We start from the raw sequence: 26290 nt of genomic DNA on the forward strand, positions 1-26290 counted from the left end.
AGTACGGAACAAATCGGCAACCCAAACTGTAGCGTCTATTCTATGCGCCTTATAATCCGGTGTGCCTTATAGTGTGGAAAATACAGTACAAAGCAAAGTTTTTGGCTTTGTGAGGAAATGCTAAAGCTCCTTTCTGTAGGTAAAATTAGCCCTAAAATAATTTGTCTCTGGGGTCAATTCAGTTTTGTTAAAAAATAAAAATAAAAAATTTAATCTCAAAGTTCTACAGAAAGTTAATGCCCCTCGTGAATGGTCTCACTTTGAACGCATTTGTCCGCAGCGCTGATTATGTTGACCGCTTACATAGCACCAGGCTCAGACGATCAGACCTAGACAAGTTTTCTTGTAAATTACCTCACAAACCCAAAACGCTCTCTCTGTCGGCACTACGATAATCCCGGATTATTTTGTTTGTCCCACATGGACGCCATCCTGCAACACTCATGAGGTTTTAACCTAGATTCAGGGAGTTGGTCTGCACCGATACACACAAACGGTGGAAGATTATGAACTTTCCTTTCCTGCAGCGATCAGGGAGGCAAATACTTTCCCGCTTGGGTTTTTTTTAAATTTTTTAATTTTTTTATATTTTCTGCTCAGCATTTCATCTGCTGTTGAACTTCATACTTTCCCATTTGGGATTTGGATTATTAATACATGGAAAGTTTAGCAGCTGCTTCTGGATGAAATTGKTATTCCCCAATGTCCTCTGCCAGTGTCCTCGGCTTGGGGATTAGGGAGTGAGTGAAGGGTCAGAACAAACGGCCTGTTGTCAGTGTCTGCCAGGTTCTTAAAGAATCACCAGCGCACCGATCTGTCTGACAATATAGAGACACTGAAGCAAGCATTATCTGTCCACCTGTGTTTCCCACAGCCTGAGACACACACACCTACACAAACATAAAAAAAAAACCTAGCACGCAGTCCTTACATAGTCATTACCTGAACACAAAGCTCTTGGATGTGTTGAGAAAGTTCTTTTAGGTGATTTGTGAGCAGCTGTCTCTTTGGGATGATGGTACAAATCTCCACAATGGAGAGTCAGCCTGCTTATTTAAGCCTGAAACACAACCTCCGTGGTGAATACAAGAAGACAAGACTCTCATAACCTTTCTAGGCTTTTCCCAGGAGTCCTCCGTCTTCTAAATAGTGTCCCTTATTGTCACTCTTACCAGTTTCAGCTAGTTTTTCAGACATGAGCTACTGCAAAACAGAAAACACATTTGCTCAAAAAATAGCACATCCTTAAAACGTTTTCACTGCCAACATTCCCTTGCTAGCTTTTATGCATCTATCATGGATAAGTACAAATAGATTGCCAATTGGCTGGACGAAGTTCATGCATTTCTTGTAGGTCTTAAATTACATCCATAATAGTCTTAAAAAATCTTTAATTGAGTTGGTGAAACCTGCAGAAGCCCTGTTTAAAATTGTTTTCTTTTCTTTTCCCCCTTTCTAACCATCATTTTTTTAAAACTGACTAGTGGTTGTTTTAATCTCATTAAAGCAACTAAAACTTGTGTCAGTGTTTACAGCTTGTACATTTGTACCTTTTTTCTAGCTTTATAAATATTGGACAAGAACCAGATGGATAGGGATAAATGTTAATCTTTATTTTCTATTGATTTTTCAAAACTTCTATATTCATCAAACCTCTATAAAAATACCTCACTCTCAATCAGGTTTATCTGTATAGCACATTTCAGCAACAAGGCAGTTCAAAATGCTTTACAGCTGTTTTTTTGCTTTTTTTTATGGTAGCACAGGTTGTTGAGATTTTAAGTCATTCCATATTTTCTTTGTATTTCAGACCCTAAAAATGACCCATACGTTTGTAAATTCCTTGTGTTTTTTGGGGGAAGTGAGGTGACCAACATGAGGGGACCATGGCCTAAACCTCTCTCTCTCTTGGGCTGTTTCAGTCCCCCAAAAATTTCAGTGTGTCTAAAATTGATGCCATGGAAACATCATCACTGTGTCTTTTTTCAACTTTGTTGCATGAGAGGGAAACAAAGGTCAACATGACTTCATTGGAGCTGGTGAAGGCCTGAGCCACAGTAAAATGTAATGCAAATCTCAAGTGTTAGCTGGAATATACTTCTCTCTTCTCTGTTATAGAAAATTTCTAAAGATAATCCTCATTAAATCACATTGTTGATTTTTCTGCTCTTCCTCTAAAGGAGGAGACTGGTATCTGGTGGGAGATCTGGGCCTCCTGCAAACTCTGGAGTCACAGAGCTGAAGTAGTCAAAACATGTAGCTGTAATCAGAAAAACGTTTCAAATTAACGATACAAATTTACCGCATGTAAGCTTCCCAAGTTGTCATCTCTGAGAATCTAATCAGGTTGAACTTGTGATCCCGATCTCCGCTTTTCCCGCCTTCCTTTGCTTAACAACTTTCTTTCAAACGGTCTGAGTGCAGGGAATTTTCTGTGACTCTTTTGACATCTTAGATTCCCAGCATTACAAATGCCTCCCCTCCCAGGACCTGCACCCGGCCCAACCAAGCCAGAGATCAGAGTGATCTCATCTACAAGTGCTGTTGCATTGCCGTGCAGCCCCTATCTCTGCTGTCTGTGCTGCTGACACAGAAGATCTGCCGTGATTCACTGAGCCAGTGCGCTAGAGGAATGCGGCGCTATCTTAAAGCGATGAATGAGTACGAGGAGTTGTTCTACCAGAGCATGTAGTTGGGACAGCTTGTGCCTCCATTGATACGCGAAGCTTCACCCTGCATTGTATTACAAATGTGTTCTTTTCACTCAGTCATGTCACATGTAAGGTGTCCTGTCACCTTACAACCTCAAAGTTCAGTGTATTTTTTTTTCCCCACTTTCTTTATTGAATTTTGCAGCTTCACATACAGCAGTCATTATTACCACGAAGACACAGTAGTCACAGATAACATGGAGAGGAAGAAGTTCAAGCAGATTTCTCCCAAAACCCCACCCACCCCGAACACACCCCTGTCTAGGGGGTGTGTTCGGGGTGACAAACATTCAGCAGAGATCAACCTCTGCAACAACTTTTAGCAACACGACATACACACACACACACACACCCATCCACACTCATTCCACATGAGGCAGAGAAATAAATAAATGACAAAATGTCAAATAAATAAAGAATAGAAATATATATATATATATAAAATTCACAGAATATATGTTGGGTTAAAAAAACTGGATATAGATGAGAGGGCCTACAGATAATTTACTTTTCTTCTGAATCAGGTAGCAAAGTCATGGTACCTACTACAGATAGGAAAGGTCTCCAAGTCCAGTGTATTTTTTTAAGGGTTGTTTTTTGGCTCTAGTGGTCTTTATTTGAACATGCTAAGACAGGAAAGTAGGTGAAGAGAGAGAGAGGGAAGACGTGTGGCAAAGGTCAAGAGGCCGGGAATCGAATCATAAATAAAGTCATAAAAGCATCATAATCACCAATTGAGAAACAAGTAACAAGCATTATATTTTGTCAAGTGCCATCGTCGGAATCATCAATATGCATCAATAGTAATAATAGTTGTTAGTCAATCAACAATCCAACTGCAGTCAAAGAAATAATAATTCATAAGCTTATTCAGTCTTTGCAAGCCTATTCTTACGTGTTCATTGCAAATAAACCATTTCCACTCTTCTTAGCTGTAACAAGATAAAAATTAACAGAATACATGAATTCAACAAATCCAGATAAGAAAAAATTGAAACAAAAAAAGATTAAAAAGTAAATAAAATATCACAAAAGTTTCAATCAAATTTTAAATATTAAAGTCGCTTTATGACTTTTAATCATTCTTTTAAACCAAGTTATTACTTACTCTGGCAAACTATTCCACATTTTAACCCCGGAAACAGAGACACGCATACTTTTTGATGAAGCATTTATACTTGTTTGTTTTTTTTAGTTCAATTTCCATCTTGGCTCATGTCTCCCATCTCTTTCTTGAAACACTTTCTGAATTTTTTTTGGGAGCATATTGGTTATTCTCTCCAAAAAAAGAGGGAGAGAAACCAAAGCAAATAAGTTCAGGAACTAATTTATGTGTAATAATTAGAAATGACGCAGGGAAAAAGAATTGAACAGGGAGGTGGAAAAAGGAATAAAAGCCAAGCCACCAGTTGAAATCCAGCATCGATTAGAAAACCATCCTGCTCCTTATTACTCAGGAGAAATGAATATTTTTCACTCTTAGTTTACATTATTTCACATAAATTAATTTCTGAACTTACTTGTTTTGGTTTGTTTCTACATATGAATTACTTGGGTTGTTACCGACACCTGGTGAAAATTTCATGCAAATGGCACCTTTTTGAAATATGTTTTACTATAAAAAGCCTGTTAGAAAACAAACTCTGGGCTTCAGCTTGACATCATCCCCACATTAGGTTTCTCTTGCCTCTAAGTCACTATTTTAATATTCATATGAAAAATTATTTCTGATTTTTTTCCTCTCAATAATGCTCTACTTACTTTATGTTGATCTATCACATCACATCCTAATAAATTACTTTAAAGTTTGTGCCTCCAACATCGAATGCAATGACTTCCTTTGGAAAACACCCTGACCTCATTATTGCTGCAAATCTTTTTTTGTGTGTATTTCTTCTTTTAGTTTCTAACGCCGCTGTGAAGTTGATGAGGGTTCAGGTGTTTTTTTTTTTTTGGTCTGTGAACAGCAGCAGGTACTTGTCACAGTGTATTTCTTCAGCCCCGATAACGAGCTGAACCTGCTCTCCGTCTGTCTGCAGCAGACATCCGAGTCCCTCCCGCTCCACATTCCAAACGATTACGGCGCCAGCCGAGATGAAACGAGAAGTTTCAGGTCGCGGTGCAGACTCGCTTTTACTAGAAGCTGGTTTTAATAACAGAATTTTTTTCTTTTTTTCTAAAAAAGGAGCAATTACAGGAGTTTGCGTCGCTGCATTGCTGAAGCGAAGCAGCGAGTCAGGATGTGGGGAGGCGGGGGAGGATGATTAATTGATGGAGAGTCGGTGCAGCGCGAGGCCCTCATTCACCTTTAAATCCCAACTCCTGCAGAGTGTGTTCACTACACCATCTGCCAAATCCTGGCTTCGCTAGTATGATTTTCAACATAAAGGCCCAACATAATGTTAACTTTCTCAGCTTGAACTGCTTGGATCAGCTTAATTTTTTCAAATTATTCAGTATTGTTAACCTTTTTTCCCAGGTTCAATAATTAACAACATGCAGTAATTAGAAAATATGATTTTGATCCTTGATGTTGCTGTAAGTAAATCAGATTGGTTTAATGGGTTTTACTGTAGTTTGCTCTCTATTATTGAAGTAGCCTTGCCTTCAACTGGTCGCGTTTATTGAATTTACTGACTTGTTTTCTGGAAGTTTCTTCCAGATTAGAGGAGCATAGAATCTGAATGTTAATACGTTGTTGATCACAAGACGACCTTCTTTCTGTTTTGCTTACAGAGAGACTACCAACATTCCCCTGATTGCTCTGGGTCTGAAGGAGACGAAAGAGGTCGACTTCTCTGCACCATTCAAGGTATAAAAACTTCAAACGCCTCGTCTTGATTTCAATATGTGTCCTAAAATATAAAAGAATGGTAGAAAACCAAACACGTGTTTAGGGCTGAGCTGAAATCTAGCTTTACGTCATTGTCCAGGATTGAGTTTACTGTTCAGATCCTTTTATTGCTTCATAAAATGACATCCCATCCTGCAATAATCGATGTTAAAATGCAAATGTCCGGCGTGCAAACATGACCCACATTATAATAGTCGATGTTTACAGTTGGGATTTAAAACAAGACTCCTTTCATTGAGGATTTGGGTCATTTGTCTGCACCACCAGTCGCCCTCCACTCTATTATTAGCAGCTCCGATCTCTAATCTGGCATTGTGGTTTTTTTTTTTTTAACCTAAACAGCAAATGGGTGTGGGACGTTTCCAAAGTATGTTCCAGCAGTTTGTTGTTGTTGTCGTAGTACCTGCCAAAAAGCAGCTTTCATCCTCTGCACGTTTTACACGCCTGCCTATCAGCACAGCTATAGCCGTAAAGTCATTCCAAAGCGGGTCAGTAGACGCTCAGAACGCCGGAATAATTATCGAGCTGCGCCGCGCCGAGGGGAAGCCCGCTTGTAAATGTCACGATGGCTCGTTTATCACGCGTCGCTTCCTGGTCTGGTTTCCTGTCAGTAATTGATCTCTTTGCACATCTCTGAGCCAATTAGCAGGTGCAGCCGGTTGGCTCTGAAATGGGACTGCTTTTAACACGCATTCTTTGGCTTATGTGTACAGCAGAACAGAAAAGCTCCAGAAAATGTTGAAAATGAATGAATAAATGCGTTGGGCTCAGGGTTGACTCCTGTGTGTTTGACAGGACTTCATCCTGGAGCACTACAACGAAGACGGAAGGACTTTTGAAGACGAGATCGCCGACCTGATGGACCTCCGACAGGTAGTGCTTTTGAATGTTTTCTTCCCAACGTATCATTCTCTACTGTAAAAACCACCTTCATATTCACTCCTCAAGGTGTGGAAATAACTGGTTGTGCTCCTACAACTTCAAATACTTTTCCTTTTGTTTAAATGACTAGTCTTCAAGAGTTTGAGTGAGAATATTACATCCTCACTTCTACAGGTTTATTATTACTACTGTATTAAATTAAAATTTTTTTATGCATTAGGCCTGCAGAACACCAAGCCGAAACGAAACTGGGGTGGAGCTGCTCGCAAAATACTGCAGTCACCTTCCACTGATAGAGAACCGCTTCTTTTCCCCAACACGGCAGACAGGCATCTTCTTCACCTGGTATTACTAAGTATTCTACTTCACAAAATTATTCACATCATTCAAACATTTTTACATTTTGATATGTCACAACAAACCCAAATGTATTTTATTGCCGTTTTATGGGATTGCACCAACACAAAAGTAACCCAAAAATAAGCAAACATGTGAAAGATGCTTTGGAACATTTCTGTCTACATGGGAAGAACAGTATAGTAGAAAACACACCTGTCCCATAGTGAAACATGGTGCTGGCAGCATCATGCTTTAGGGGATCCACAAAGTATTCACTCAGTGAAGGTTGAATAAACAGAAACCATATATTTATTCCCTAATAAAATACACAAAAAGAAACTGATCAGTTAATCACATAATGAATTAAAATGAGCTCCATAATTTCCATTCTGATTATTAATCATTTTTGAAAGCCAATTTTGTTTGCAGAGACGTCATGATACATTTTATTTATGGTTTTAGTTGTATGTGTTTATTTCCATTTTATTTATTATTTTTGGTTGTTTTGTTTTATTTTGGATATTTAAAATTTGCTATATAAATAAGATTACCTTACCTAAAATGTCTTCCAGTTCCAGTGCCAAGTGTTTTTTACATTAAAGTTCATTGGTTTTTGAGGGGATGAACTTGCATTATGTTGCTATTATCAATACATTACTTTACGGTCTCAAAACAACAATATTATCCTTTATAGCAATAATCACTGGGACAATTTATTGTCCAGCAAAATTTGTTATTGTGACAGGTCCAGCTTTTGCAACTTTTGCAGTTATGAAAAACTAACAAACACGATGTGCATGTAAAACGAACCAAACAATTACCTTAATTTCCATAGTTTCTGCCTTTTAAAAGCAAAGTGTTGCATAAATGAAGAAGACGGAGAGCAGGCCTCTCCTAAATCAGCTGCCATGTTGGGGGTTTTCAGTCTTCCAGTATTCTGACACCTTCTTAAGCCTGTGGATCAGCTGGTATATCCCTACCTAATGCTCGCTTGCTTATAGGAGCTTTAAATGAGAAAGATTTAGGTTGGTGCCAGCTATTTGTCTTCCTGTGCAATGAGAGGTTCTAGTAGTTGTGGAAATAAAAAGGCAGAAATGTCATAAAATGTTTAAAAGCTGCTGCTAATATGAAAAACATGTCTCAAAATAAAGTGAAGGTTTTAGTAAAGACGTTTTAGACTGTGCCTTGACTCACTTATGTCTTTTAAGCTACTATAAAATTATGTTTGTGCTCTAAATTGAGCTGTAAATGGTAATGAGCGTTGTCTTCTTTCCTGCAGGTACGACTCCTTCACAGGTGTTCCCGTCTGCCAGCAGAACCTGTCTCTAGAGAAGGCCAGCATGGTCTTCAACATGGCCGCTCTGTACTCCCAGATCGGCACCAGAAGTGACCGGCAGACAATAGCGGGCTTGCAGGAGGCCATCTTGTCTTTTCAAAGAGCCGCAGGTACATTTTCACTTTGACCGCATTAACCTGTAACGACGTGGAAGTCAGGCCAGGTGGGAGTTTCCGTTTGCAACTCCAGAGTGAAACGGTGAAAGAAACTGTCAGCTATAATTCGTTTAAAAATAGCATCCTCCCTAAATACTTCCATGAAATGTTGGTGTTTCTTTGTACCATACATAATGGCAGTAGGGACACAATAACATGTTGTTCAGATAAAGTTTGTCGACGCTCGTGTCAGTTTATCAGCCGGCCGCCGCCGCCCTCTGGTGTCCGTGTCAAGAGGAAGAATGAATGTAGATGATGTTTCTGGCTCCTTGTCATGTGGCTCCAGTCCAAAAAAGCATCAGAAACACAAAGTAGCTCTCCATCGCTCAAAGCTTTTCAAGAATCGCCGTCAGATCTTGATGGATATATGGCTCTGCTATATGACCGGTCTGTCACTGTAATTACAGCTCGCAACTTGGCTTCGCTTTTCTTGCTTTGATTAATCTTTTTTTGACTAGTAGTAACTAAAGCACTTATGTTGTGACAGGGAACATTGTCCAAGCAGCAAAACTAAACTGAGAGCTGACAATTGCTGAGCATTTATTTATGTACACATCTAAATATATGTTGGATTTGCTTCAGCGCTCTAAAGAGTTGTAGAAGAAACCATGTTGCATAATATGTCCTAGCAATCTAGTTTTCTATTACTAAGTAATAAATAGCTTTCTGCTGCTACTAGCTAATCTAACAAAACATAATACACACTGGCTTGTTGGAAAAACTGATAATCCTACTGCATCCTGGGAGGAACCTTGTTATTTATCTAATTATCAGATGAATAACAATAAAATCCATCAATTTTACTGTTGAAGACAAAACAGGTCAAGTATTTCAGAACAAATTGCTGTTTGAGTCGCACCTATTTGTTTCAGTTTTGTTAAAACTATTGAATATGTTTTAGGACTACCGTTATTCGTATGAAGTCGATCATTAATCAAAGATTGAAACAGAATACTTTGAAAGATTAAAAAAAGTAGAATCTCAGTTTTATTTAATGCCAGTTTGTCAATTAATGATTACTATAAGAGCTACTATAGCGGAAAATAGGAGCATAGTTCAAAATAAGTTGTCCAACCTTTCTGTAGCGAGTGGTAATAAAATATTATGTTAGGAGCAGAAGTGATGTCACGCCGCGTGCAAGAGAGCAGTCGCAAAAAACAAGCAATTTCGTACCTTAAAACAAAGGACATTATTATAGAGGTCACCTTCTAAGCTGTTTTTATCATCTTCTATTAGCAGTTAGCCTAGCTGGTGTGCCTAATATTACAAAAACAAAAGCTTCTTTAGAAAATGTAGCTTCTTAACTTTACCTTGCGGTTTCCAGAAAAGTTGTTGACCCAGAATGTTCCATAAAAGAGAGCTTGAAAGCAGAACATAAATGCTTTGAAGCCACTTGGGTTTTGTTTAGGTTTCTGTTAACTCCAACCTCTCCCTTCAGGTATGCTGAGTCACCTCAAGGCAACCTTCACCCACATCCCAAGCTATGACATGAGTCCGGCCATGGTCAGCATGCTGATCCAGCTGTTGATTGCTCAGGCGCAGGAGTGCCTCTTTGAGAAGATTGCTCTGCCGGGGGTCCTGAACCAGTTCATCTCCCTGATTAAAATGGCCCAGGAGGCTGCAAAGGTAAGTAGCGTACACACATTCATGAACTGTCAATAATGTGCTGGTCACAAGAGTGTGGGTTTATTTCACTCCTGCGTTGTCTTTTTCCTGCCAGGTCTCAGAAATCTACGATCAGGTCCATCAATTCATGGTCCAGACGCCAATAAAAGACAACGTGCCGCTCTTCTGGTCCACCATGTCACAGGTCAAAACCAACCACTACCGAGCCATGGCACACCACTTTTTAGCGTCAGCACTGCTGGACCATGAGTGTAAGAAAACCTTTCCTGGAACATTTTTGGAGCTTTGAAAGATGTAACAGAGAGAATGTACTTTTACAAAAAAAACTGGATTTCTTACAATCTGTTGGTTCTTAAACAAAACAAATTAGTTCTGCCTCAAGTAGAAAACATTATTGAATGTGCTGCTCTTTGCCTTTAATGCTGTGTGAGCTACTGTGGGTCTTGCCAGATGAGTGAACTGAACTACAGTGAGCTCTTACACTATTACACAACAGCTATTTAAGGATTCACACACACATGCACACACACACACAGAAATTCAGAAGCTTTGTCTGCAGGAACTGTGATCAACAGAGAGTGGAGGGGGGGAAGGCAAGGGAAGAATTTTAAGTAGAAAAATAAATTCTGGAGAAAAGTTACAATGTTGCAGGATTATTCCTTTATATCTCTGTCCACATAACTAAAAAAACAAGTAAGAGAAACAATGTTTAAGTGGATAAAAAAAAATGACTCGAGGGAAAAAAGTGTTCTGTGGTTGACAGCAATGTTGCTGTTTGGTTTTGTAACTCTACTGGTTGTGTAATGGCGGTGATTGATTAGTTCTGATGTCCTGTAAATGTCATATTTCATTTTTTATAATTAAAAAAAGACATTTGTGGTTTATTTTCTAATCCGCAGTAAAATTAAAAACCCTTTGTCTGTGGTGAAACTAACTGCACATTCTGAAGAGGCCAAGCTGAAAGTTTAACCGGGCCACACAAAAACATTAGAAACTTCCTAGAGGACGACTGTAATTCTTGGACTAGGACACAACTAATATGGAAACTAAGCTACTTTGAATCTGGCAGCTCATTAACAAATTCCTGGCAGAAGAGGAAAATAAAGCAATTAACCACAGAACCATAGAGAGAAGAGAATTTCCAAGCAAGAAACGTCAGTGAATGATCGCAGCAGTGGAATGGAGATGAAATGCCAGCAAATGGTTCTACCTCAGTGTAGCGAGCTGTGTGATCCAAACCCAGAGAAAGTTCTGACCAGGATATGTAGATGATGGCTTATAAGCACTTATGAAGTTTTAAAAGAAACTGATGAGCTTCTTAGTAAAGAAATGATTGCGGTTTAATTTGAACATCTTCAGAATTCAGCAAAATTCACGGCTTTTTTTCAAATTGTGCCACATTACAACCACATACTTCAATATATTTTGTTGGGATTTTATATGATTGACCAACAAAAGTAGTGTGTAATTATGAAGTGAAAGGAGAATGATTAATATTTTTCTTAGTCTTTATTTTTAATCTTAATGGTGTGGAGTAGTAACAATTAAGGTCACTGATCAAATAGAAATTTGTTGCAACATGTTGGAAAACTCTTATCAGATGAAACCAAAACCTTCTGAGACATTTATTTTTTGCCATTGAGAGACTAAGTTTAGGACTTCTGATGCAGCAGACTTGAAATTTCTGAGGATCTTAACTCGACTACAGGTGAAGCTTTTCAGGGTTGAAGTGACGGATCGTTTCTTTCCTCTGCGTTTAGTGGGTCCCAACGACGACGAGGACCAGCAGGAGAAGACCTTATCTCAGGTGTACGATCAGCTCCCTGAGGGATGCTCCCCACTCGACATCCTGAAGAACAAAGACGAACGTGAACGGATTGGTAAGCTAGTAACAGCAGTGGGAATCAACTTAATGGGATTACGCGAGAGGCTGCCTTGGCCACACAAACAGCTGTTCATCTTTGACCATATCCCATGTATTTTTTCCAGGTAAAGCTCACATTCGCCGTGCCATCTCGGGTCACGAAGAGGCTCTGAGGAACTACAGCCTTTGCCAGCACCTGGAGAAGCTGGAGGCTCTGCAGGAAATTCTAAAAGCCAGCCACCGGCGCTCACTCGACAAGTACAGCGACTACGACAACGAGGAAGAGTTCGTTGACTACATCGAAGCTCCAGACATCATCTGTGAGTCCTGGGGGTGTTTTTCTTTTTAGATAAAAAAAAAGAAGCAAATATCCTGTTTGCTTTAGCACAGGAGGATAAGATGAGATTCGAGGAATGCAGTCTGTCTGTATTCCTGCGTTGAGAGAGAGAAACCTCACTGTGATTGACTTGGCGACAGAACAATGACCCCGAGCGTCTCCACAACAAACGCTTCCCGAGCTCAGAGACCATTGTGTTGGCTTTCATGGTGTCCACACCTGCTGCAGTTTTATTAGCTTTGATAAGTGATGGTTAGGTGACGCAGTGTTTACTCTGTTGACCTTCCCGGTCGTCCTCCCTGCAGGACGGCGGCTGTAAATGACCTCATTGTTTTTCCTCTTCCTCTCCCCTCAGCTAAAACGGAGCACAAAGCAGAAATGGAGCTTCCTGCTGCCACAAAGGTGAAAGTCACCGACTTTTTCCAGAGGCTGGTATGTGGGTTACTAATATTCTTTTACTCACATTACTATTTTTTCCAAGTTTTTTTCCCGTGGTTGGTTTATTCATCAAGTGGTATAAAATGGTTGTGGATTTGTGTGTTTTTACCATTAAGGATCTGCTTAGAATTGAACACACACACAGAGTTTGACTTTTTAGTTTTATCACTTCTGAATACAACCAACCAAGGGTGAGTCTCCAGGAAGCTCTGGGACATTTAATTGTGTGTTTAAAGACATGTCATTCCCAAAGCCTCCTGGACTTTCATCCAAAACAACAAATGCAAAAACTAACACTAACCATGAACGGAAATGGGTTGAGCGTGGTGTAAGTCTTATTTTGGTTACTATGGTATAAATTGAGGAAACAGAGATGTGGAACATTTTGTAATTTTTTTCGTCTTGTTGTGGGTTAGCATTGGTATTTTGAATTCCCTTTGTGATATCTGGTTAAGGATATCGTTTGAAATTTTCTATCAATCATACTGAAACTTTTTCACATTTTCTCACATTACAACCACCAACTTCAATGTGTTTGAATGAAATGTTACGTGACAGACGTACAAAAAGTGGTGCATAAAGAATGCCTTTCATTAATCTAAAAGTAACTCCAAGAGATCCAGAGAGACCGGACGAATGTCCGCTTCTATTCTCTAGTATACTCTACCTTTCCAGATTAGATCTGCTCACAGTGTGGATAATTTTAAATCGCTTCTTAAAACTTATTTTTATTCTTTGGCATTCAATTGATACTGTAGCTCTGCTGTTGTGATTTATTTTTTTTTACTTATTATTGCACATAATATTATAACAATATATATATTTTTTTTTTCTTGTATTATTTCTCTTTTTCTTTTCATCAACTTATTTTATTATTGTTTTTGTGCAGTACTTTAGTGCAGTTTTAAACCTGTTTTTAAAGTGCCATATAAATAAATTTGACTGACATCTGTACACATCTGACTTTTAGGGGAAAATGACAAGAAGTCAGCCATTTTTGAAAGAACATGAGCAAGAAGTGGTTGTACAAAGCAAAGCATCGACTCTGGGGTGGATCGGAAATCTACAACAAACTTTATAGGCATTTATATACAACTATTTTTAGTCTATTACTTCACATTCCCATGAAATAGATTGACATTTGTGGTTGTAATATGAGAAAATGTGGAACATTTCTCATTCCTTTTACTCTGCACAGTGATTCCTCCTCACGTCTAAACATTCAGTTTCTGATTCCTTTTGAATCTCATGCTATATGCATGAAGGAATGTCAATATTTACTGTAAAACAGTGATGGTCTGGTCCACGTCTCTTTGGTTAAACCCAGTTTACAGCTACGCTGATAAAATGCAGGCACCAGTTTCAGGCAGCAGGTGGTAAAGCCTCAGAACAGAAGTACCTCTGTTGTTCCTGTCATAAAATCCAACCCACTTATTTACTAGCAGTTTAAGCACAGGATTGTCATCCTTGGAAAGATAAAGAGGATTGCTGGATTCAGAACAATAAATAATAACTTCGGAGCTCTCTGTGAAGGCATAAAAGAATCTTTTCTTGGAATCAAATGTATTGTTCCTTTAAGTGTGCGAACTTCTCTGCACTCCCTGTTGTTAAATGGTTTTACGAAAACGGTTACATTTATGATGGCCAAACCCGATCTTCATCTATGAAACAATACAGTTACAAGTGTAACAGAAAGTGAACCTTTGGATCTTGTAAACTTCTCTGACATGTGACATTGTAAGGAGGAACTTTTTATCATTTTTTAAATTCCCATTTATGCTCATTAATGCATTCAAAATGACTAAATAAGCTGAAACAATTGGATTAATCACAATTAATCGATTATTGAAATCATCACCAAATAAGTTAGTAGTTGATTAATCATTAACTGGAGTATACAAACTCAAAAAAAACCAACATATTCAGAGTATTAAGCCAACACTGTAAAAAAAATTATGTTTTGTATTCAAGATAAAAACACCTTTTGTTTTTACATATGTTTTAGCCAAAACTCCTCAAGTGGTATAGTTTTAGCTTCACCTGGTTCAGACTTACTTAAGGAATGCTATGTTGTTGCATTTTAGGCAATAAAATGTTTATTTTCTTAACTGAAAAAAGAAATTGACACAATTGTTTTTCATGTTTTTGTGTATTTCTAATGTTGCAAAAAAAATGACAAGTGGTTGAATTTTTAAATTACATTATTCTTTTACTAAAATAATCAGTAGCTGCAGCCCTATGCAAGTCAAAAGTAAAGTACTTTGAAAATGTTTCTCTTTCTGAAAGCATGTTGATAAAATTCATAACGTCTGAGTTTCTGTTACACAGAAACCTGATAACGCAGATGCTCATGTTTACTGAAGAGAGCATGTATATGATTGCCCTCTGTGTGACTTGGCGTACAGGAATCTTGACAGAACTACACAGGAATTTTCCCCAGACTGCCTCGTTTCATCAGGTCATGTGTCAGTGAGGACACAAGAAACTGGAATTCCAGTTTTACCCCAATACAAAACCTAACAGTATCTTTTAAATCCAAAAATCTAATTAACCCAAGCCTTTCCACCTTGTGTCCACTCAGGGCCCTCTGTCGGTCTTCTCGGCCAAGCAGAAATGGACGGCCCCGAGGAAAATCCGAGTTTGTGCAGACGACAGAGACCTGGGTTTCACTCTGAAAGGAGAGGCACCAGTTCAGGTGGTCTCACTGGATCCTCTGAGCCGCGCCGCTGTAAGTTAAACTGCATTTTTTACATCTGACTGCACATGACTAATTATGTTACATTTGGAATACTAAGGCACTGGCCACCCAAGACAAAAGTAAAGAACTCAGTCAGAAACTCAAATGTAAGTTTATAAGAGTTTATATACATAGAAATTTATCCAGAGAGGAGGAGGAGTAAGTCAGAAGAAAACTTGTCTTAGAGGGCTAGCTTTGATACCTAACAAACAGGCATGCTACCCAGGGATTTAAAAGTACTTTGACTGGAAGTGAGTCGAGCTGTAATGCACCACAGTAGTGATTGACCACTTATGCATAGAAGTGTCGAATTCTTGTGGCATTCAAGTAGATGTTGGAATCAGTTCTGACCTAAATGATTACTTTGTGTAATCAAACTCAAGAACGTATCATAGGTTAGCTTTGTCACTGCATGTTGTGTTGCCTGGATGCAGCCAAGCTGATGGTCATTTAACACTACTTCCGTTTCCATTGACCATATAATTGCTCAATTTTATATTTTGAAAACAAATTTGCTTAATGGAAACATGCCAATTTAAAAAAAAAATCTTTTGAAATTTCAATAAAATGTTTTGCCGCTAGGATGAGGTGCTGCCTTTTTTTTTGTCAAATAAAAATTGGTTTATTTCACAAAATTGCAAAGGAAACACTTTTCTCACATCACAGAGGTTTTGTGCTGAATCATAAAATGTACAAACTAAAGTCAAACGACTGATTTTAATTTCCTGGACAAACGCTCCTAAATATGAATTTTGTTGTTCCAACCCCTTAGTTTTAAGTTACTCCTTCTCCTTAAAACCAGATTTCTAGTTGTTTAATAATCTTTGGGGGAAAAAACGGTTTAAAGGAGAGAAATCTGTCCTGCAGACCTATTTATTTTCACAAAGCTTTAAGGAAAGCAAGAGCTCTCACTCCTTTGACATATTTCCATTAGGGCTTTTTTCTTTCTTTTTTTGCCTAGCAGTCAGTTTTCCATTTACAGCTGTTAGAGGGAGAGGTTGCATATGCTGAGTCATCAGTTGTGTATGTCAGAGAATATATTGTTTTCATGTCAAATCTCTTCATAAGCTCCAACTGGTCCAGAATTCAGCTGCCCGTATCATTACCAAAACCCCATCCATGCACCACATCACTCCTGTCCAGCAAAGACTCCACTGGCTGCCCACCAAGTTCCGCATAGATTACAAAATTCTTCTGTACACTTTCAAGGCCCTTTACAATCTCTCCCCACCATATCTTTCAAATCTTATTCATATTGCCATTCCCTCTCGCTCCCTCAGATCATCCTCCTCTATCCATTTCACTGTCCCCTCTGCCCGTCTCACCACCATGGGGAGCAGAGCTTTCAGTCGCTCTGCTCCCCAACTCTGGAACTCATTACCACCATACCTTAGAAACATAAAGTCATTATCACATTTTAAAACCGAACTCAAAACACACCTTTTTAGATCTGCCTTTTCCACATGACACAATTGGTTTGCCTGATTTTACATAGTTTTTATATAGATACATTCTTTTGTTTTATTTATTTTTATCTACTTTTACTTGTTACATTTTATTTGTTTCTGTCACAGTTTTTTACTATTGTACGGTGTCCTTGAGTGCCAGAAAGGCGCCTTTGAAATAAAATGTATTATTATTATTATTATTCAAATAAGTCTGCTGTAATATGACCTACTTTAACAAAACATTGGAAAAACCTGTTCAAATTTATTTACATTTTGTACTTTGACAATTCTTAGGCTTAAAGGTTATGAAGTGTGACGGGTTCTCTAGTTCTAACTCTTTGCACAATAATTAAACGACCAGCTCAGTTTGAGTCTACTTTTTTTGGACAGGAAATATGGACTAATTCCAAACACTCCTACCGGTTTTGTGGATGTTTGATTCAAATAAAATCTGCCTCTGTAAGCTCAACGGGATTTGCATCTAAAAATGTTGGAAGGCGCTCCCCTCCTCCCTCCTGACACTCTGGCCACTTAATTAAATTAAGAAATGGGGAGTATTTACGCCCTGCAATCCTCTGCAGCCTGACAGCTCATTAAGATGTGCTAACAAAAAGCAGGCCTTAATAAGCTGTGCAGGCCATCCAGAGAAACAGATTAGTTGTACGGCATAAGCTTTACCAGGCCAAACTCTTAGCAACTCTTTAATAAAGCATTCAGAAGGTTTTTTTTTTAATTCAGGCAGCTGATTTTGCAGAGTTATCAACCAGCTTTTGCGAATGTAAATTAAGCAATTAGACAGAAACGGTTCAACTACTGCCTGTGGGTGTGGACCTACTCAGGAAATGACACACTCTTACCTGTCTGCTGCCTTAGGGGAGGAAACAAGATGATGGACCTTAAAGACATTCTCTGTGAATATGTCGTCATCTTTAAAATCAAGTGTTTGACTCTTGTCTCGTTCATGTCTTTTTAAGACCGACGGACTGAAAGAGGGTGACTACATCATTGCCGTGGGTGACAAAGACACCAAATGGATGGGTGTGAGTGACATGATGCGACTTATGAAAGATGTGGATGAGGAGGGGATTGAAATCCAGGTGGTCAGCGTGATCGACAACAGCCCTCCCATGGTATGTCTGACAAATTCCTGAAAGAAAAAAAAAAAGAATTAAGGAGGCTTTTGTCAGACACATGTCAGAATTAAATATTTCCACTTGTTGAAAATGTGTTGATACTTTTAAAATGTTCATGTGAAAACAAAAAAGTGAATGCATCTTTTTTTACCATTTGAACTAACTACACATAAATGTAACGTTGAAGAAAATTATGCTTGGTTGAAGATGCCATTACCGCAGCACACTTGCATATTTCATACTGTTGACCAAAGCAGAATGTAGCTAATAAGAAACACTTCCCGTGTCTACACAGCCTACAAAGAGCGCCACCTTCAGCGGAAACCTGCCCAAGACCTACTCCATGATTTGCCTGGCCCACGATGACGAAGACAAGTCCTCCAAGACCCGCAAGGTCATCAAGAAGTCGTCGTTCCTCAGCTGGGGCCTTAAGAACAAAATGAAGAGCGCCAGCACCTTGAGCCTTCCCACGGACGACCACTCGGGGGCGCTCTCCTGGAACAAACCCATCCCCACGTTCCCCAACTCCAGCGCTTACAACAACGACAACTTCCACTGAGCCAGGTCCCGGAGGTGCTCTCCTGTACCTGCGCCAGGTGCGCTTTTGCACGGAGTAGTTGTCACTCACTTTGGTCTTTTCAGCACAAAAACAACAAACGTGCCAAAAAACAGCACACAGGCTGCCCATCTTAAGAGCGTCAGCGATAATGGAAAACATTTTATTCCGTGCCAGCGCGTGTACAGCACAGTGTGACTCCAGTTACCATTCATCATAAGACACACACAAACAAAAACTCTAAAATTTGTGCGTGCACCCATGCCATCTACTGCTTTTGCAAGGCAGTGATTAGAATGTGGTCTAAGAAGTTCACAGCATTCCTGCATACATGAAGGACATTGTTACTAAAAAAACGTCACACAGCTGATCAGTGAGGGAAAACAAAAATGCTGTGAAGTTTTTCTTAAGCCTAGGAAGATTTTCTTTATTTTATATTTTTAGAATGCAATATCCGATAAGCTGCTAAATCATACCTTTAGTTTTGTGTTACTGTCTTCTTCTCTTTTTTTTGTATTTTGAGAGACAGCCTGTTTGAGCTTCATGCCATATCTGGGACGCAGTGTAAGTAAAGAGACCTTTGTATTTTATCTCCCCACATGCCTCCTCGTCTGCGACAAATCATTTACCGAAATTATATTCGTAGGAAGCCGGAACTGTGCGTCTTCGTTAATGTGAATCTGTATGTAGTCGAGTCTATGTTAATAGAAGGGAAGGATGTGGTTACACTGATGTTCACGACGCACACTCTGACAAACAAGAGTGGCTCGGATCAAAGCCCGCAGCCACGCACCTTAACATTAACGCTAACAACTCACATTTTTTTACTGACACTCCGCAGTGTTGGACTTTATCTCTTTATCTACAAAGTAGATTCTCATATTCGTTTGATAATCAAATTATTTATGTTGTTCAAAACCACAAAAATAAATATATATTTACCTTTTAAGCTTAGTTCAAGTTCTAAATTGTTACTTGGTGGATTTCTGTCTTTTGGAGGAATGTATTTTGTTAGCCTTGGAAAAGTGGTCTACTTCTAGCTTTTTTGTTTTGTTTTACTTTTCTAATGTATATTTGTAAATGTTGTAAACCTATGAAATATTCGGTACTGTCTGTGTTTACCTAACACTGTTTTAAAGTGCCATGTATGTTAAATGAAGTAATTCGTATGGATGTTAGCTTTTTTGTGTGTGTTAATGCCGCAGTGCCTGGTGATGCTGAGTGCCTTAGTGTGTATGCAGGGGGTTCGGTCTCCTTTTCTTGTAATGCTTTCTGGTCACTCCATGTTCTTCACTTTGTGCTGCATTGTTAAGTCTTTGTCATGTGTGTTCACTCGAATAAAACAGAATAAACAAAATGGGGTTGAGGTGAATTTTCTGAATTATTTGTCAGGCTTTTGTATCTGGACCCCACTATGCAGAGCAAGTGAGAAATGTCTGGAATGAGGTTTGACCAACACACACCTCTTTAAAAATTTTCAACAGTTTTTTTTTTTTTTTTTTAAGTCAGGCTGGTACCACATGACATCCTAATCCATCATTCCACAGACTGAAGGAAACATGTGATTACATTTTACTCATTTGAACTTTTTATGGCCTTAACAATTGATTGCTGGGTATAATGTGTACTATTATCTTAAATGGGATTTTTTGTCAAGTGAAAGTTATATTGTTGAACATTTCACATGTCAGTATAAAAATTTTAATCAAAATTTAAATTGAAGCTTAAAAATAGTCTAATTAATATGTAAATCGGTTATATACAGAATAAAGTGATGCCAGCATTTGGTGGTAATGGGTAAAAACCAAGTCTTTTATTGCAGCAGTGTAATGTGAGAATTTTTTAGCAAGAACCCACCTTTAATTACATTTATACAATGAGGAAACTATATATACTTTTTAAGGTTTTCTCTAGTGACCTTAATTTGAGAGTGGTTAGATAGTGAAATGAGTAATGAGCGAGGGAGTGAGTGAACATGCAGCAGAGGTCATCAGGTCGGGATTTGAGTCTGACGGCTGGTCGAACACTAAGGCCTCCATACCTGGGTTGTACTTTACCCCTGTGTCACAACTGCATGCCCAGAAATGTATATTTTTAACAGACTAACAGTGCAACACCAGTAAAAACATTGTTAAAGGGTTAATGGAGGAGCAATGTTGTGATGACTTCCTGAAAGAGATGGGCGTTAAATTAGAAAGTCATTTTTTTACCAACTGAAGTTAACATAGTTACTTAATTGTGGAATAAAATGGCACTATGTGTCTGGAAAACACATAATACTGCCCTTTTAAGTTGAGTTGACAAGTTTCTAGAAATGTAAATACTTTTGAATAAGTTTCCCTGGGGTTTAAAGATGATGTGACACAGAGACCTATTTCCTTTAAGTCACCAGCCACTAGTTTGGTTGAGGCTCCAGATTCAATTTGCCTCCATAAACAGTCAGCAGGTTGGTAACTTAATTCCAAGGATTAGTGTTGGATAAGTGAAATAAAGAGTGGCATCTTGGATTCACCAGATCTTGCTGGCAACTACACAGTAGACGTTGTAGTTGGCTGTTCTTGGGACTGTTCTAGAGCTGACTGTGCAAAGAGGGATGCGTCATTAAAAGAAAATAAAGACAAAGAATAATGGCTATGCGTATCCCGGACTGTTACAACAACCAAGTATTTTCAGTCCGAGGCTTTCACATAACCACTGTAACAGATTGTTACACGCTGCAAAAACATAAAATCTTGTCAGGAATTTTAGTCTAGTTTCTTGTGTATATTTTTGTACAATTTAAATAAGTGCTGAAAAGTCACTTTTCAGCAAGATACGTAAGCTTGTTTAAGTCAATAATTCTTGAGTGTTAATTTAAAAAGTACTTTCACTTATAAAAGGATGTTTTTCTTATTTCAAGTGGAAAGAAATCTGTCAGTGGAACTAGTACACTTTGTATCTATATTAAACAAATATTAATTAATTTAATGCAATTTTACTGAATGTTAAAACAGACTGGAGGTCTCAATTTGGTCTAGGTTATAGGACTACGTCGTAGAAAAACTGCATTTTCCAAACTAAATAATTATGTGTTAATTATAGCCAGCTTATATATAAAATACAAATGAAAAATTATCCAGTATAAAATCCTTTCTTTCTTTCTTTCTTTCTTTCTTTCTTTCTTTCTTTCTTTCTTTCTTTCTTTCTTTCTTTCTTTCTTTCTTTCTTTCTTTCTTTCTTTCTTTCTTTCTAGGTTTCAACCGATCTCATGAATTTTTTTTATTTAATGGGACACACACGCCCCTGGTGGACGGTCTGTTAGTTGTTGGAAACACCGTTGCTAGGAAATTTAAAACAGTGTCTGATTGGCTGAATTTGAGCAAGGAAACCAATCACCGCTTCTTTTACAAAGACGTGGTTTGCCATGGTTAAGCGTCTAGATACGGCTGCTGGTAAATCAGTATCTCTTTTTAATTTAGTTAGCTTGGTTGTCGTAGACTGTTTTTTAAGAACAGAGAACTAATTTCAATCATATTACAAGAACAGCGGCTGGTTGTTTACAAGGCAGTTTGGTGATTAGTTTGTAAAGTCTTTGCGTAAAAGAAAAGCTTTTTGTTTGTCAAGTTAGAGAGCTAAAGGTGAATCATTTTCATAATGATGAAATTCAACTTCAGACGAGAGAAAGACAAGGAGTTTGTAAGTTATTTTTTATTAACACTTTCCAATGTTTAACTCGGTTAATATGCCATGTAGTGTTAGCTTTAGCATCGTGTAATTAGGGTTACTTAGCGTATCTTGTGTTGAGCTGACATTTACAATATTATGGCGCACTTAACAGCTAAAGCATGTCGGGTAAGTATTCACAGCGCCACGCAAACTTATCCATATGCCTGAAATTGTTCTTGCTGTTCAAACATTAATTGCGGTGTATTAAATAATAGCAACACAAATTAAGCAGTAATTGTAAGGTTTTGAATTATCTTTTTTTATATATATAAATAAATAAATCTAAAAGTTTGGCTTGCTTTTGTACTCAATCCCCACAGTCAGTACTTTGTGCAACCACCTTTCTCTGGCTTACAAAACTTCACAATTATGTGCTAATTTGTGTTGGTTTATCCCTGAAAACGTCACCGAAAGCATTAAGGTTTCTATTTGTAACCTGACAAATACAAAGCACCGTTGCCATTAGTGTATTTCATCTGCATTCCTCATACAACAGGTTCCCCTAACAACCATCCAATTTCATTGTTGCTATAAAATAACGACATTAGTTATTTTATTTCCAAGTCTTGAACCTCTGTACAAAAACAGAGTTATTGTCCATGTGTGACAGGCTGACCCTGTAACCTCTCCCCTGTTGATGTGTTGTGTTGTGTAGAAGCACATAGCTCATGGTTTGATCCCTGCCGCCTCCATCGCTCCTAAAGCCGCTGTGCCTCGTACTCCTCCCCCACAAAGCCCAGACCCCTCACCTGAGAGACATAGGTACTTCACACACTGCCTTTGTCACCTTTAACCTCCAGCATCTTTTCACATTTTACACTATTTTACCCGAAGCCTTTTTTTACCCCCCTCTTTTCTTCTTTTACATTTCTACGGTCATTACTGAAATAAGACACACACATTATTATTATTGTAATCAATATTCAACTTCAAGGGAGATTCCACAATTGTTGGCCCTCTGGTAAAGGTGTGCAAAAAGCCAAAGAAGATGATGTCTGATGGTAGGGGCACTAAGGCATTCGTCCAGCTGCCTACCGTGTTTTTGAGTTTTAAAAAAAGCTTTGGAAGTTGACAAGAATTTTGAAAGTATCACTATGTAATTAGTGATTACATAGTGATACTATGTAATCACTAATTACATAGTAATTAGTGTGTTGTTGTTGGAAGACATTATTAATAATACCTAAACTCCAACTATAAAGTTGTAAAAAAATAAATAAATAGGCACAGGGAAAAACCCAGCAAACTAGTTGTAGTTTCTTAATGAATTTCATGGCCAATTGCATGAAATTTCACATTTCAGCAAGTGTCACCAAATATTTTACTAGCATTGAGAACCTGATAATAATCAATAATCAGCTTGCAGTTGGAAACCCCATTAGAACATTGCAAGATGACCTGAAGAAGATGGAGGATATATAGAACTGAGCTTTTAAAACATCTTTACCAAGAGTGTGAGTGTAAGAATATGGGGTGCATGGCACTTATTTATTGGGCTGAACTGAGGTACTAATTTATCTTTTACAGTAAGTCATAAAATGATATCTTCTGACTTTAGTGAGCCAAATTTCACAAGCAGTATTTATTGTTTGTGCCTTTTTGCTACACAACGTTTGTGTTCACATCCACAGATCAGCGTTGGCTGCAGCTATCCTGTCTTCCTCGTTGACGGGACAGACGTGGGTCATCCCGCCCACTCGGCCAAGGTCCTTCTCTGAGACAGATCGTTCCGAATCCTTCCTGTCTGAGCCAAATGGCAGCAGTGTGCTTTACTCAAGGTGAATTCTCCTCTACAGCTGCACTGCTGTCCAGTCTTCAGAAAAGTATCCCTTTGTGGCTATAAAATTTAGTGAGCCACAAAGAGTTCCTTCCTGGACTTGCATCAAAGTCCAAATTCTGCCTTTTCCAACTGGAATTAAAGTGAGTTCATAAAAAGCGAGAAAGTTTTCAGTCATTTTCAGTCTTCAAATCACCTTACCTTCAACAGAGACAGATGGTCGGAGGATTTGGCTAGCCGGCCACACCTTTCGTCCCCTGACCACTCCGAGGGAGAGCTGGAAGATGACAAAGACGGAGCTGGTGACCAAGGTGATGCGGACGAGCATGTGTATCAAACTCTGGACAGACGAGAGGATCTTAGAGTGTCAGAAACAGTTCATGACCTGCCTCTAGAAGCAGAGGTAAGGAAGCACACATTTGCTGTGTTATACAACATCAAAATATGTTTTTGGTGGAGCTATAGAGTCTGTATGCTCTGATATGTTCATACAGAAAAGTTATGTCTCTCTCTCGCTATCTGTCTGTCTGACTTCCTGTTTCACCCGTCTGGTTTCCAGGCTGCTCTGTCTCTGGCTGCTCACATGTTGGGTAGGAGAGTGCCATCTCCAGGTACTGACTTTACTCTACACATGGATGGATTACAGTAGCTTACATAGACTCAGTAGAATTGCTCCAGAATAAAATGATTGTAGCACAGAAGTGATGGAAACATTTATCACCAGCATGAGAAAGCATGAAGAAGAACGACTGGAGTTGCATCAATCAGGAATCTTCTGGCAGATCCTGATGATAACTGGTTTTCTTTGAGGTCTGAACTTTGGATATTTTATAGCATACATCTTTGACCTTTGTGCTAGTTTCATTAAAATCACAGCAAAATGCAACAAAATGCATGCTGTAGGTTGATGTTTTTAAGGACAGAAAACAGTGGGAGTTCGTAGTTTTGAGGCAAAACTAATTTAAAATGTTCCTAATACTTACTTGACTAGTTTTCCAACACTAAACGGGTGTCATTAGAACTAAATTATATTCGCTATTACTTGAGCTGTGTCCAGACATTAGATGATGAGGACCTACAATATTCTACTGTGCACGTTGTTAAAGTGATCCATACATGATCTCAAATGCAACACTCACATACGTGTACTTTTCCTGCCGTTACACTAATTTCTTTATACCTTCCAGACCTCACCGAGGAATCAAGTGGCCAATCTCCAGAAGCCAGAAGGAGGAGAGAAACTCTCAGAAAGAGCTCTGAAAACCTCAAGGAAGACGTGCGATGTATGTGTTTCCTATCACCTTCTACCTTTATTTTTATTTATACATCTTCTTTTATCCACCAAACAGTTATTAAACTTCCAGCAGAGGTTTCTTGTTGTTTTCTTATTCCTCTGTTGTTCTGCCTTAAACTGAGCTTTCAGTAGGAAATAGGTGTTTCACACTCATTTGTCCAAATGAATAGGAAGATCTGGCTGTTTCACATCAAGTAGGATAAACTGTTGTTAGCTACATACTAAAATGTATCATTTTGCCAGCATTTAAAATTGTTCTGATGTTTTTTGTTGAGCAGTCGCATGCAATCCAAAACAACAGAAAAAATAAAATAGTAAAATTTGTGACAAAATGTGGGCTGAGACTTTTGCAAGGCACTACAGTTGTTAGTATTAGTCAACGACCATGTGTTATGTTATTAATCCACTAGAGGGCAATCTACCACAAAGTCAGGCAAACCGAAACTTTTCTTTTTTTTGTACTGTGGTTTCTTATGCATTTCATAGTTCATTCAGCAGAAAGATAGCTGGTAAATTACTATATTAAAAGAAAAGTTCTGCATTTGTTTTAGAGATTTAGAACTGTCCTTATTGTATTTCAGCTCTGCCACCCATCCCAACCACTAACAGGGCTGGTGGTGCTAAAATGCCTAAACAGAACGTCCACTTGCCTCCAGAAACCAACCGAGGATACAGTGAACTGCAGAAACAGAGGAAGACCAAGACGATACACGAAGATAAGCAGCTGGAAAAGAGGCTGGATCGCCTGGAGCAGAGGAGATCCTCTGCAGGTTTGAGAAAATAAGTCTGAAAGTTTAGTGAAGTAAATGATTGCAGCATTTAGTAACAAAATAAAACAACAAGAACTCTAAAGTAAAAAAATATAAATGTTCAATACACAGAAGTTCTAGTTTTACCATGATTTCATTACACCCCAAAACAGAAAAGTCACTTGGAAAATGTAATCAGTATTGAGAAAATGTCTTCCAAGAATCCTTCCACTTGTTTCGTTGTGATTTATAAATGAATCAGTGAGATATCATGATGGATTATTAGAGCCATTGTAGATTAAAAAAGTAATTTCATGGTTAAAAAAAAAAAAACATATATATTTATATA

At 38.4% G+C, this 26290-nt stretch overlaps 2 protein-coding genes across 7 annotated transcripts in view; both read left to right on the forward strand.

Moving 5' to 3' along the window:
• rhpn2 (rhophilin, Rho GTPase binding protein 2) overlaps positions 1 to 19789 on the forward strand; it is a 32162-nt gene extending 12373 nt beyond the window's left edge. The window contains exons 4-15 of one of the 2 annotated variants that reach the window (XM_008404865.2): positions 5448 to 5523; positions 6361 to 6438; positions 6668 to 6792; positions 8066 to 8232; positions 9716 to 9903; positions 9998 to 10154; positions 11664 to 11783; positions 11893 to 12087; positions 12460 to 12536; positions 15124 to 15270; positions 17702 to 17857; positions 18156 to 19789. In XM_008404865.2, the coding sequence (XP_008403087.1) occupies positions 5448 to 5523; positions 6361 to 6438; positions 6668 to 6792; positions 8066 to 8232; positions 9716 to 9903; positions 9998 to 10154; positions 11664 to 11783; positions 11893 to 12087; positions 12460 to 12536; positions 15124 to 15270; positions 17702 to 17857; positions 18156 to 18419 (1750 nt within the window). In that variant the 3' untranslated portion in view covers positions 18420 to 19789. The remainder of the gene's footprint in view (positions 1 to 5447; positions 5524 to 6360; positions 6439 to 6667; positions 6793 to 8065; positions 8233 to 9715; positions 9904 to 9997; positions 10155 to 11663; positions 11784 to 11892; positions 12088 to 12459; positions 12537 to 15123; positions 15271 to 17701; positions 17858 to 18155) is intronic. The other variant, XM_008404866.2, reaches the window with a different exon arrangement.
• A 2007-nt stretch (positions 19790 to 21796) lies between these two features.
• The window catches only part of cep89 (centrosomal protein 89), a 47099-nt gene continuing 42605 nt past the window's right edge, over positions 21797 to 26290 (forward strand). For 2 of the 5 annotated variants that reach the window (XR_001776492.1, XR_001776493.1), the window contains exons 1-7: positions 21797 to 22091; positions 22777 to 22883; positions 23753 to 23899; positions 24109 to 24301; positions 24458 to 24509; positions 25086 to 25181; positions 25774 to 25962. Coding sequence is in view for 3 of the 5 variants with exons in the window: in XM_017304173.1 (XP_017159662.1) it covers positions 22050 to 22091; positions 22777 to 22883; positions 23753 to 23899; positions 24109 to 24301; positions 24458 to 24509; positions 25086 to 25181; positions 25774 to 25962 (826 nt within the window). In the remaining 2 variants the exon portion in view is untranslated. The remainder of the gene's footprint in view (positions 22092 to 22776; positions 22884 to 23752; positions 23900 to 24108; positions 24302 to 24457; positions 24510 to 25085; positions 25182 to 25773; positions 25963 to 26290) is intronic. The other 3 variants (XM_017304171.1, XM_017304172.1, XM_017304173.1) reach the window with 2 other exon arrangements.

This window comes from Poecilia reticulata, linkage group LG3 (genome assembly GCF_000633615.1).
Source record: "Poecilia reticulata strain Guanapo linkage group LG3, Guppy_female_1.0+MT, whole genome shotgun sequence".
In the NCBI taxonomy this organism is placed as follows: domain Eukaryota; kingdom Metazoa; phylum Chordata; class Actinopteri; order Cyprinodontiformes; family Poeciliidae; genus Poecilia; species Poecilia reticulata.